Genomic DNA, 13,705 nt, shown 5'->3' on the forward strand with positions numbered 1-13,705 from the left:
ATTCAAGAAGTTGGTGCACAACATTGGAATGCGTCAAGTAAAGGATCTTCATGGTTGATCTAATGAGGGGGAGCAATTGATTAAAGAAGTGTTGACATGCTGTACTCTTTTTCCTTCGTCCAGGTTTTGTCCCACTGGGTTTTCCTGGCAAGGTTTTAATGAGGCAGTTTTACTCTATGCAATACCTTTTTCAGATACATAAGAATACTATACTCTTTTTTCTTCGTTAGGGTTTTGTCCCATTAGATTTTCCTTAACAAGGTTTTAACGAGGCATATTCTTAATGTAATATTGTGGACCCAAGGGGAGTGTTATGTATAATGTAATATTGTGGGCCCATAATAAATGTATGTCATCTATGACATCACCATGTAAAGCTTACAGAAGAAGATTTCAATTGTGGCTTCTTTGAGAAGCCAATTACAGCGCCTATATATATGGGCATTCATGTATACAACGTGGTGGTGTTGGAATAAAACAAAAATTCCATTCTCTCTCTCTTTGATTATCTCTCTCTCCATCTCTTTATATATATATATATATTCACACACACATATTTATTATACTTTTTACTTTTTCCTCTCATTAGTCATGACCAATTTTTCAAGGTAGTGGGCCGAGCGGAGCTCCATTTATGCAATAGGGTTGGATTTACCATAAAAACCTAATCGTGTTCGGTGCGGGTAAGGTTTAAGGCAACCCGGACCATACCCACCCCATTTCCAAATTGGGCAGTTTATCCAAATAAAGCACACTATTTAACACAGTTTCGAGACGATATCAGATAAAGTTTTTCATATCTGTTACTTTGGCGGCAAAGCACTGTAGCACCAACAAGAGCGAAGAAAAGAAGAAAAAGTGTAACAGTAACAGAAGAGAGAGAGATAGCAACCTGAAGAGAGAGAAAGTAATTGCTTCAGGTTTGTACAATATACTAAAGTATCTGTTTCTTTTCTCACACAAAAAGCACACAATGTGTTTGTAATAATGCCTATTAGAGAATTTGTCTTACATGTTATGTTTTAATTATATTATGTTGCGAGAAAGACGGTATGCTTGGACTGGGGTGGTCGTGTTGTAGCAACATTTTCCCTGCAAGCTCTCATCTTCTTATGACGACTGATGTCTCTAAGACATTGAAGAGCCCCAAACTTCCTCATTTGGTATATTCTGGTCCTAATATTATTCCTTGTTCCAATTATGATTAAATTTTATTATTTATCTTAGTTAAAATGTATTTGATTGAGCCCCAAAAATGAGAAATTTCAAGCCTTGAATGTTGAAAGCAAGTCATTTGGTCATACTGAATAACTGGTTGGATGGATTATGGTTCATCAATGTGCTGAGGATTGTCTTGACAAAGTGATCGTGTTTGAAAATGGGGTAAAAAAGGGTAGGTTATTAGGACCGTATTATATGTTATTGTATGGTTATATTATGAGACTCAGTGATTTCCCTCTGTGGGTGGTTCCAGTGAAGGACTTACAAGATTTCCATAGAAATGAAACTGATTTTTTTTTTTTTTTTAATCAGAAAGCACAGATTTGACTAGAGGGGTTTGTTGTTCGTGGAGTTTTATGTTATGAACAAACTAAATCCTACTACTTCTGAAGCGTAACATTTGGCAATTCAAGATATTACCTCCAGTGGCCGAAAAATTGAATAGTAGTCATAGGATATACTTGGTGTCTATGAAAAGATTGAATATTGCCAAACTGCTATTTATGATCTTAAAAGAGTTTGAGCAAACAGTGGTTCATTATTTCTGACGGATTCCTATGGCTACTTTCATAAAATATGTATTAATGAAAACATGCCCAATGATACATGCTGTTTAGATAGTTCATTTAAGGTTGTTTTTAGTTGAATTGATTATGTTTCTGGAATTGCTATTGTCTGTAACTATCTTGATGCGAGTAACTGTTTAAAATTTCAGTATGTTTACCATAATTTAAATCTCCTCGATAGGATTTATCATGCAATGCATGCCTGACAGTCTTTTCTCTCCAGTGCCAGCGGCAGAATAGAGAGTTGCATGGGTCCCGAAGAATGTCAAAAGTTTTTGCTTACTACGGCCTGAAAACCCCGCCTTATAAACTTGTAAGTGAATTTGCTTTTTCCTTTACTTTTTATAGTTAAAGGTCATTACTTGGTACAGTGGTAAGATCTTGGTTTGCCAAGCATTGAAATTTGGGTTTGAGTGTGTGAGCAACCACTTCTAGATAAATAATGCCAAAGGTAAGGTCTGTGTCTTGTCCCCTCACAACACCCTAAAATAACAAGGTCCAACAGTAGGTAATGGCCTTTCAACTTTAACCATTGTAATTATAAAATGAGATGGGAGAAAGAAAAGAATAGGAAAAGTAAAGAAAGAGACTGGTCCATAGTGATGGGATGATTGCTTGTCTTCTTGCTTAATATATACCCTTTGTAACTTGGCATGTTATTCAGTTAGTTGGGTGGTATTCAATTTAAATGAAGTCCATCAAATTTTCCTTCTTCTTAAAATACAAAACTCTGAAGGATTTGGGCCACTTCTACTTGATTTCAGCAAATGTTTGTATGGCCTGATCAATAATTAATGAAATCACTATTCTCCCTTTTATCTGTAAAATTGCTCTAATAGCAGGATAATTTTCACTAGTTATTATGAAACACTATTCTGTGTGTTATTGTTTTGATTATTTTACGAATTTTTTTTCAAAAGGTCATTTGTTTGAAAAGGCCTATTTGTTATTGTTGACAATGTCTACAATTAAAATTACCAAAAATTTCTCTCTCTCTCTCTCTCTCAAACTGGGACTGCTTTTAAACCTAATATTTAGATAGATGCTCAACTATATTTTATGAATTGACTTTTCCTGTAAACTTTATGCAATGTAGGTTCTGACCAAGAATTAAAAGCCTTCCACCTAGAAAAACCTCTATGTCAGATTTGGCCTGGTTAGATGGTCACGGATCTTGTGGCCTTGCATTGTGAAAATGAAAAATGACACCAAAAAGATATGGGTATAAACATTTATGAATGCAAGGACTCATATATGTTTGCTGGTCCCAGCTGGCCCCTGACTTTTGTCTCGAGTGGTCTTCAAATAAGATCTGATTATATCATCAATCTGGCTATTCATCCTTTTCTTTCTTCTTCTTCTTCTTCCTCTCCCTTCTTCTTCTTTTCTTCTTTGTGTGTGTGCACGCGCGCGTGTGTATCACTTTCTAAATCTAAATTAACATGTAGAAAATAGAAAGGGTAGCTGAAAACTTGTTGAGATTTGAGGAAAGAGCTACATTCATCTTATTATAATATTGGTTGACACATATTTTGAAAGAAATTTTGGAAAATTTGGATTGGGATTGGGATGCCATAACACGTTCACTGACCTTATGTTCTGCACCTTGTGCGCTTCAATTATACTTTCCAATGTGATAGAATGGAGCATCTCATAAAATTTCTACTGCTTATGTTCTGCACATTGTGTGCTTCAGTTATACTTTCCCATGCGATAGAATGGAGCTTCTCATGAAATTACTACTGCTTTAATGCTTTCCTCATTGGTTTCTTTCTTTCTTCTTCTTCTTTCTTTTTTATTATTTATTTTGGTGGCATTTTTAGGATGCTTTAGAACCATACATGAGTCAGCGTACGCTTGAAGTGCACTGGGGAGAGCATCATCGTGGTTATGTGGAAGGTCTGAATAAACAACTTGGAAAGAATGACATACTTTATGGCTACACCTTGGATGAACTTGTCAAGGTGACGTATAACAATGGGAATCCATCACCCGAATTTAACAATGCTGCCCAGGTATGTTTGGGTTGATTCCCCTTCCCCCCTTCCGGAAAAAAGAAAAGAAAAAAGAAAAAAAAAATAAAAAATAAAAAATGGCTGGGGAAACCAGTGATAGTTCATGCAAATCATACATTGAAGACTTCGTTAGTCTGATTTTCATTGTGTTTCAATAATTCATAGTGACCTTCGTGTCCAAGGTCACCCTTCTTACCTTAGTTTTCTTATCTCCCAATTGCCCTGGTGCCAAAATATTTCTATTTGTATATTGGCCTCAGTTCCAAGCTCTGTTATTTACAAATTGGTACCGCTGTTGCATGATTACCTGTGTCTGGCCCAACAGTTGATTCATACATGTTGCATTTTTGAGGCTTATGAGGTTTAAAGTCCTGATGCATTTTTGGCTATTCCACTATCACAACTGTCTTCAAGCTGCAATGAATACCATTCTGAACCAGAAAGTTTTATGAACATGATGCATGACTCGATATAACAAAGAAACATAGAAAAATATTTAAATCTCTCTCAAGCATCTGTCGAAACAATATTCAATGATCATTTTTTCATCAGCCCTCAGTCGTTTCTGATAGATGCAAGAACGTGTCCGACCCTTATCCTGTGTCCGTATGCATATTGTGTCATGTTGACACGAACACCTTGGACTAAAATGATGAGTCCAGGTAACATAGGAAAAAAGACTAATTCGAGTCTAGTGGAGACCACTTTGTAATATCAAAGGGTTTTATCTGCATGCAATTTACCCCTCCCAACTCCCTTAATTAACAATGACCATACCGGGTAACTACATTTTGTTGACTTGGAAGCTGATGTATATCTATTTTTGAGCAATGCAATGAGATCCTGCAATTTGATCTCATTCCATCTTTTTTGCCTTCCAATAGTTATTTTGCATTTTTTTTTGTAAGTAATAGTTGACTGGCATATATTACTATCTTTTGTTCTTTGTTTTCTTCTCCACATTGGAGAGCTCCTCCCAAGTCCTACCTAAGTAGTCAAGATCAGTGCTCCATTGGGTATGAAAAATTGGAAGGAAGGTATGAGGGAAAAGGAAGAAACCTTACCCTCTTGTTTGTTGGTTGATTGGGAAGGAAACATGGAAGGATGAGAAGGGATATTGCATGATTTGGCTATTAAAGTCTTCCATTGTTGGATCGAGAGGGGGGTGCTTTCTTTTGAAGAATACGAATATTATAAGAAAATGGAGGGAATATTCTTTCTTCCCTTCCTCCCACTTTTGAGAGAAGGGATATTGTGGTTCTAAAGGGAAGGAGCTTCACTCCCTTTGTTTCCCTCCCTACTAAAGAAAGCCTAAAGCTTATTTGATTGAGTTAAGTTGAGTTGAGGTGATCTCTTGTCAAGTTTTTGCATATAATTCCCTTTTACTATATTATTATTATTTAGTTTAACACAGATGAAGTTCTTTCTAAGAAATTTTTTCCGTTTCATCTGTTGTAGAATAATCGTTTTTGAATCTGAACCTGGTTTGATAACTTTTTCATGTGAACTCATTTCCAACATTTTCAGGTTTGGAATCATGACTTCTTTTGGGAATCCATGCAACCAGGGGGTGGTAACATGCCCATTTTGGGTCTTCTTACGCAGATTGAAAAGGATTTTGGTTCTTTTACTAATTTCAGAGAGAAGTTCATTGAAGCAGCTCTCACATTATTCGGTTCTGGCTGGGTTTGGCTTGTATGTAAGTCTTTCTCAAGCAAGTTAGCTTCCTTGTTTGAGTCCTTCAAATTAAGAGAAAAATATTTATCCATTTTTTGGAATTTCAAGCAAACACACACACCCATTATCCACAATATTACCCTAGTGGGACTCGAACTCTCAACCTCTCCAGGAGGAGAGATCATACCATTGGGGTAGAGGCCCTTTGGTAAAAATATCTTTTCTTGGATGCCCACCTTATGTATATATATTGGGATTGTGTAATATGCTAAAGTTAAATCTGCATTTGGATGTACTACTAGTAGCAGTAGGAGTAAGGCAGTAGCTGTAGCAGTAACAATAGGAGATGATGTTTTAAGTGCCCCTTTCCTTCTTCCTTTACCATTTATTTTATTTTATGTTATTACTTTTGTTTCTGTTATCCAATTGTTCTAATTTTGATTTACTTATTAAGGAAATCTATGATATAATCACCAATGATCATGAGAAAGGACAAAAATGGTAGTGGTATGGTTGACACACATCAATTTATATTTATATTAATATTCACCTTGTTCTTGAACCTATTATGTGCTGGTAGTCATGTTACACCACTATTCAAATGTATCCAATATACTGGTATATTCCTATTGTTGAAAGATATAAAAGTTGAAGAGAGAAATTAAAACATGAAGAACACAAGGGAAGACACACAAAGCCCTAAGGGCTACATCACCTTTTGTTATATTGTTTCTTAATTTTGTTTACAATAACCACCTCTATTTATAGGTGAATTGGGGAAGACTTGTCGCTATAATAAAGGAATTACACAAAAAGTCAAATACAAATATGGCAACAACTTGTTGCCCAAGTATAGCAACATTAACATTTTGTCAAGGAGTGATTTAAGGGCTTAAATCACTCTACACTTATTCTCCAACACCCCCCTCAAGTTTGTACATGGAGATTTAACTCAAGTGTCCAACTTGAAATTAAATATGAAGTTGTTGAGAGTCTGAGACAAGTAAAGATAAGTTCTCTGAGACAAGTTGATCCGAAGATCTGAGACGAGTTGATCCGAAGATCTAAGACGAGTTTATCCGAAAATCCGAGACGAGTAGAGTATAGAGTATGATATTATAAACCTGTTCTGATACCATGTTGAAAAATATAAAAGTTGAATAGAGAAATTAAAACATGAAGAACACGAGGGAAGACGCACAAAGCCCTAATGCTCCGTTCGGTAGGAAGGAAAAAAATTGAATGGAAGGGAGAGAAGAAAGGATGATTGAGACATCCCTAGGGAAGAGATTAAGCGTTTCCCTCTTTTTGTTCGGTTGGATGGAAGAGAATGGAAAAAACTGACAATTTAATTTGATCGGAAGTAAAAAAGGAAAGATAAATTTTTAAGTTGTTTTTACCATTAAACCTATCATTTACTTTATTTATGGAATTTATTAAATATTTATGAATGGTGATGTAGTAATTTAAAACTTCTATAATAGGCTCACTTGTTTCTATCCTATCTTCCGCCCATATTTGGGCGGATGAAAATTTGTGAAGGAGGAAGGATGACTCATCCTTCCTATTATCCTTTCTTTCCTTAGATCATCTCTATCGAACGAAGGAAATTTGTTCTTTCCTTCCTATTTTCCTTCCACCCCTTTTCTTTCCTTCCTACCTAACATAGCATAAGGGCTACATCACCTTTATAATATTCTCTCTTGATTTTGTTTACAATAACCACCTCTATTTATAGGTGAATTGGGAAGACTTGTCGCTATAATAAATGAATTACACAAAAAGTCAAATACAAATATGGCAACTACTTGTTGCCCAAGTATAGCAACATTAACATTCTGTCAAGGAGTGATTGAAGGGCTTAAATCACTTGTATAATTATTCTCCAACACCTATATTGATTTCAGTTCTCTAGACCTTAAATTCAGTGTAGCCTTCCAAGTCTTGTACCTTGCCTCCATTTTGTTTTTAAGACCTATCAATATAGTTTAAGCCAGGCCCAGTGCATTCAAGAATTGATATTGTGCTTGTTTCTCTTTTTCTATTTTAGTCCTGGATGTATATTTTATGAATACTGCTGGTTACTTGGTATCATAACTTGTAGTATAGTATAGTAACTGGAAATATTGTATCTCATATTAATTTTGCTTCTTTTATATTTAATTAATTGCTCAGGGTAGCGCTTAGTAGGTGCAATGTGTATTTGTAGCCTGGTCTAGGCAAAACAGTTGTTTTGTTGAATTTTATCTTGGAATTATTCTTGTGTTTATGACTGCAGTAAGTACTCCAACAATTAAAATTTGTGGTGGAAAGATAGATAAAAATTATAAATTATTTGAGAACATATGTTTGAAGTGACTGTTTCTTTATGTTTTTCCAGAAGGTAGCAGTGTGTCTTTGTGCACAATCTTTATGGCCATTATTATTATTATTATTTTAATTTTATTTTTGGAAGTTAAGGCAAATACACACACCATTATCCACAATATGTCCCTAGTGGGACTCAAACTCTCAACTTCCCCTTTTGGGGAGGATAGATCATACCATTGGGCTTGAGGTCCTTTGGTTATAGCCATTATTTTTCTCCAGCTGTTATTATGATTTTTTATATTCCAGAAGTACTTGCTTTTGATTTTATCCTTTATTTGTCATTAGATTCCCATTACGTTCTTTATCCTTTTGGAATTATTCCAATCTTTTCCATGTTAAACACATCCAATTTAATTTAATAAATCTTATAAAAGCTCGATCTTTATCTTGTGAGGCAACAGACAGACAGCTCATTATCCTTTTTTCAGGTTCCTTCCTTCCTGAAGTTTCTAATTTAAGATATTCCTGATATTTGTGTCATTCAGGTTCTGCAACTATCCAATCTAGTTGGCAGAAAGGCTCACAAATGCCCTTGGAACTTTCCTTTTCTCTCTTTAGTCCAACATCTGAGATTTTATTTGTTATGCTTATAAATATGAATTCTGGAAAGATATTGGCAGGGATGAATGGCCTTTTTAATTCCTTTCTTGCCTTTTTAGTATGATTAATCTTTCATTCCTGAGTCTTTGTTACTGCTCCAGCTGGCATTGCTTGGAGCATTAGCTCCTTTTTAATCCTAAAGAACATGAGTGTGAGAAATTCGTTCCTTCTTGATATTTTTCAAGATGTATCTGTGTCATTTTCTTCCGCAAATGAAACAGTTTGGGGGAAGGAAATAGTGCCCATGCTTTATCTCAGTTGGATCATTATATTCCCCTCAAAGTGAAGGCACTTATTTTATAGGAGTATTTTTTACTCACAAAGTGAATACCTGTGATTTTCTTCAAAAGAGATGCGGAGAACAAAGCTTTGTCCCCAAATGTGCATGTTTTGCAAAGACAGTGTGGTGAATCACTTAATTCTTTCATCAGCCTCTTACTTTCTCTTTAAGGAAAAAAAATTTAGGGCACATTTATTGGTCCTTCCAATGAACTTCCATTGTGTGCATACTTTGCTGATTTTGGAAGCTGCAGTGGCAGGACGCTGTGGAATAATGTGTTTCTATCTGCTATGTTGGGGATTCAAGAGCAGCAATAAAAGGACCTTTTGAGGATATATTTACTCCCTGTACTGCTTGTTGGGTCAGGATAAAGGCACTGGTCCTCTGTGGGGTTTTCTTCTCTTTAGTTTGATTTCTCCTTCATTGTAGGAAATAGGAATGGCATCTCATTTCGAGTTCCGTTTCACACCCACGCTCATATTTGGGTTTCTTTCTCCTGTGCATCCAACTAAAATCAAATTTAATAGAAATCTGGATCAGTTGGATATTGCTGTCACTTTGTACAGATCATGAGCGAAGTTTGTTTCTTCCTTTCTGTCTTTGTGCCTGTAGAGATGGAAAGCCCTTCAGCCATAGCTACTAGCAGTTCTTTGATCTCTTTTTGGAGTGCAAGTCGGAATCTCTCCAATTTAGTTGTAGAAAAATTGTGCTAACGTGGAAGCTTGTGCTCATTCCCATTCCTCAGATACTAGATACCTGGAAATATAGCCTATATAGGTGCTTAGTACATGAACTTATGGACTTGAATTAGGAGGCGGTCGTTAATTGATCCATAAATTGGCACATGAGAGATTTTTGGCGAAAACGAGGACTAATAAATTGGGGATTCCTTTACTCAGTTTTGGTTGTTGTATGCCGTACTAATTTTTCAGGTTTGTTTCTCCTCTTTCCTCCACAGGAGAGACCTCTTACTATTGTAACTTTTCCTCTTCATAGTAAATTTCTTAGGATTAGCATATTTCCCATTACTTTGACCTCATGGACTGAAATGAGGCAAAAGAGTTCAGAGCACTGATTCTGAGTTATAAAAGTATTTCTGCCATGAGTTAACAATATCGTGCCTGATTTTGACGAAGATAAAAGATTTGATCTCATTTTTGAGCGAGATGTTCGTTCATGATACTTTTGAGGCCATATTTTTTTGGTTGAGCTTTCCACAATCTTTATGTAGGTAGTATTTGGCAAGATCTCTTAAAAAACATTGTTCCAACTAGCTGTGGCATACGAGTCTTGTATAGCCATTCCATTCCATGTAAAACCATATATTAGTTAAACCACCTACTGGAAGGGACGGAGCCAGGATTCAAAGTATGGGGGGGCCGAAGTATTAACAGTTTTACCAATATAATATAATAATATTTTAAGCCAAAAATATTTCATTATCGATTAGATGCGTACAAAAATATATCTAACCAAACTTTGGTCAACATTAGAGGCAGAAGCAGAAGGCACATCATTTTTTTTTAAAAAAAATGAGTCAATAGTTCTTTTTGGCTTGACCATCATATAACATTGTACCTAAAGAGGGTAATTCAAATATAAACTTTTAATATCTAGGGCTTTGCATTGTAATTTAAACCATCCTAAATTCCTAATAAGCATAATTGAGTAGTAAATAACAGTGCGCCCTCATTACGCATAAAACAACTAATTTTAAAAATAAAACAATTATCACCCAAAAAATTTGTGCCCCTATGCAGTGTCTAAAAAATAAATTGTGCGGTTGTGCTGTGTCTAAACTCTTCATATCTTGACAATGTGCGCCTGTGCAGTGTGCATAAGACAACTAACTAATAATTATAAATTATTACCACCAACAAAAAATTGTGCACCGGTGTAGTAGTGTGCATAAGACAACTAAATAATTAGATGGAGTTAGTGTACCGTAACGGTGAACTTTGTGAGCTTAGAATTTGTTTTCCAAGTTTTTCTTAGTTCCGTGAGCCTTGCTTTGACATATTCAGAATGATCACCTGAATTAAAAGAGAGTGAACAAATAATTAGATGGAGTTTGTGCTTGTTTCTCATATTAGATTTTATTTTTTATTTCATTATTTCATGAGCCAAACCATTTCTATTTGTTAGTAAATTAGTAATATATGTCATGAATTTATAAACTGATTTTGCTCCAGCTCTGACTTACTACGTACTAAGAATTAACAACAGAACATGTATAGCACCCATTAAATGTTGTGTAATTCACTTTATAAGTTCATAGCTTCATCATGGTTTTGAATCCAAAACCACCTAATTTGCTAGTTTTCCACTTTTCCCTTCAATCTTTTACCACTGGTCCACCACTTACTTGAAATTCTAAATAAGAAATTCTAAAGCTAGCATTCAGTTTATAACTTAAATGCAAACATTGACACCAAAAAAAAAAAAAAAAAAAAAAACGAGGAAAAGGGAAAAAATACTGTAGAAAAAAAAAATAGAGAGATGTAATCATGTAGATGAAGGGAGAGAAAAGAAGAACTTGAGGTGCGCCGGAGGTTCGCAATCATCATTCATCGCCCAAGGGCCAAGGCTATTAGCCTATCACGACCAATGATTCAATGGTTCTGAGCCTGAGAGTCTCTGACCTTGAAGTTGAAGGTTTGAAACCCTCTTCGCTCTTCGAGTCTGAATGAGGAAAGTGAGTCTCTTTGCGGCTGCCCTAAATTTTTTGTGGGGGCCAACTATAGAGTCTAAATTAATTATATAATTTTTATATTTAGTAAAAAAAAAATAAAAATAAAAAGAAATTCTTGGGGGGGCCTGGCCCCTGCTGGCCCACCCCTCCCTCCGCCCCTGCCTACTGGGATGTCTTTCTTTACTAGCTCGGCTCACTTCAGATTAGGTCTTTTCTCTCTTCCGGCATTATCCTCAATATGTAGCCTGTTGTCTTTCTTACCAGTACAGATGTTGGTTTTTGTTGCACTTGGGCAAACCATTTTGATGTTATCCCGAATTTATGCCACTTCAACCATATTGCTAATTTGCTACAAGTATCTTTCAATTAAGTTTTATAAATTTTGTTTCTAAAACATGCTTTTGTATTTTTATTTTTATTTATTTATTTACTTTTTTGTAGCAGTCATTTTCTTCTTTTAGGTTTTAAGTAGTGTTCAAAATTTGGTAGTGGCTCTTTAGTTTTAGTTTTTTTTTTTTGAATTACCTCCTCCAAGGACATTTAGCATAACCCATCAAAGTTCACAACCTGCACATGTAAAATGAAAGAGATTAGCCGGATATTGAGTGAGTGGGTTCTGGAGATATGATAGCTGTTGGCATCAATGTAAATAATTTGATAAGCTGTTTTTGGCATTCATGATGTCTATTAATTATAAATTTTCATTGTTTCAGTGAAGAGAAATGAGAAACAACTTCAAGTGGTCAAGACAACTAATGCTGTTAGCCCTCTTTTATGGGATGACTTTGTAAGTCAAATTCAATATGCCTATGTTGATTTTGCTCTGCTTTTATCTTTACAATTGCAGAAATGATTTTTTTCGTGTAAATTGACTATTATTTTCATTGTATATTGTGCAGCCCCTTGTCAGTTTAGATATGTGGGAGGTATGTTGATGATCTGTGTGTGTGTGTGCACGCGCGCACGTGTGTGTGATTAGTGCTTATGATGCCTCTTTTGCTATTTTGCAGCATGCTTATTATTTGGATTACAAGGTAGGTGATCCTTCCTATGATTTCTCTTCTCAAAATGATACCTTTTCTGATTGATCCCTTGGATTTTTTTATTTTTGCAAAAACAAAACAGAACGACAAAGCGAAATATGCTAATACATTCATGAGCCACCTTGTGTCTTGGAATGCTGCTGCAGCACGCATGGCTCGTGCACAGGCTTTCGTGAATTTAGGTGAACCCAAAATTCCTGTTGCTTGAAATGCTTCAGTAAATTTGTCTCTCTATCTCTGCATATAGAGGCGTTCCAAATGGGGATGTTTTGAGATTTCCTCTCCAAGAGTTTACGTCGAACCTATGGAAGAGGACAAAACATTGAATTGTTCTTGCTGGACTGTATCTACCAACGGCGGTTGATCTAAATGTCTACTTGGTCGCAAAACTTATGCTACTGATCTTAGCAACAATGTGGGTATGAGCTAGAAGATCTCAGAATCCTTGTTGTACATCTTCCCTGAACTGTTGAGATAGTTTCGTTAGTTTTAGGGCAAACCCATCAATTTGTTGACTCTCTTTAAATTACTGTCACTTCCTGCTTGTCAGTGATTTTATTTTTTGTTCTGTGGCTTGGAATTTTTAATTCAATTTATTTTTCCGTTTTTGGGATGGCGTTGGGGTACTGGAAAGAGTTTATTTATCTGGCGTGAGAATTATGTATAAAAATAAGACATTGTCAAATGGATGAACAGGAAGCAAACGAAAAAAAAAAAAATTCCCAAACGATCTGTTATTTATTTATTTATTTTCTTGTGTGTGTATTGTCATATTGTCAGCTTGGTTTGGATTAAGCGGGATTTTCAGTCTAGTTTGAGTTAAAAAGAGGAAAAAGTGAAAGAGGATATTTTTTTTTAAAAATTTGTTTTAATATAAACTAGTAAATTTTGATAGAAGTTAGTCAAATGTCAGTCAGCTTATTGATTTCCAGCTGGCTGTTTTTGCACTAATTGATACATCATAAATCTTATGGAATTTGTAATTTACAATTATTGTCTTAGCTTTAGAATCATCACCATCCGGCAAAAGTTGACACCACTTGCGCATACGATTTGAACACGACACGAGTTAAACGGATTTAGATTAACTTTAACCAGGTTTGGGTTGACTTTAAACGAGTTTGGGTCATAAACGGGTGGACACGATTAGCCCGTTTAGTTAATCGTGTCGTGTTTACTTGTGTATTCTGTTTATACATGTTTAACTATATATCTCGTAAATAAATTTCTATTTAAGTTTT

The 13,705-nt window shown here is 35.4% G+C and overlaps 1 protein-coding gene across 1 annotated transcript; it reads left to right on the forward strand.

Annotated features, from left to right (window-relative positions):
• The first annotated feature begins 474 nt into the window (after positions 1–474).
• On the forward strand, positions 475–13,077 carry LOC132303305 (superoxide dismutase [Fe] 3, chloroplastic). Its single transcript, XM_059800523.1, has 9 exons — positions 475–920; positions 1,048–1,163; positions 2,011–2,100; positions 3,611–3,802; positions 5,330–5,501; positions 12,135–12,208; positions 12,321–12,347; positions 12,432–12,455; positions 12,547–13,077. Exons 2-9 carry the CDS (start codon positions 1,053–1,055, stop codon positions 12,670–12,672), a joined length of 816 nt encoding a protein of 271 aa, XP_059656506.1. The 5' UTR covers positions 475–920; positions 1,048–1,052; the 3' UTR covers positions 12,673–13,077.
• Positions 13,078–13,705: the final 628 nt, after the last annotated feature.

The sequence above is a fragment of the Cornus florida genome, unplaced genomic scaffold (genome assembly GCF_030987335.1).
Source record: "Cornus florida cultivar Cherokee Brave unplaced genomic scaffold, ASM3098733v1 CherokeeBrave_3.0.0_Hap2_Chr04, whole genome shotgun sequence".
NCBI classification, from domain to species: Eukaryota; Viridiplantae; Streptophyta; class Magnoliopsida; order Cornales; family Cornaceae; genus Cornus; species Cornus florida.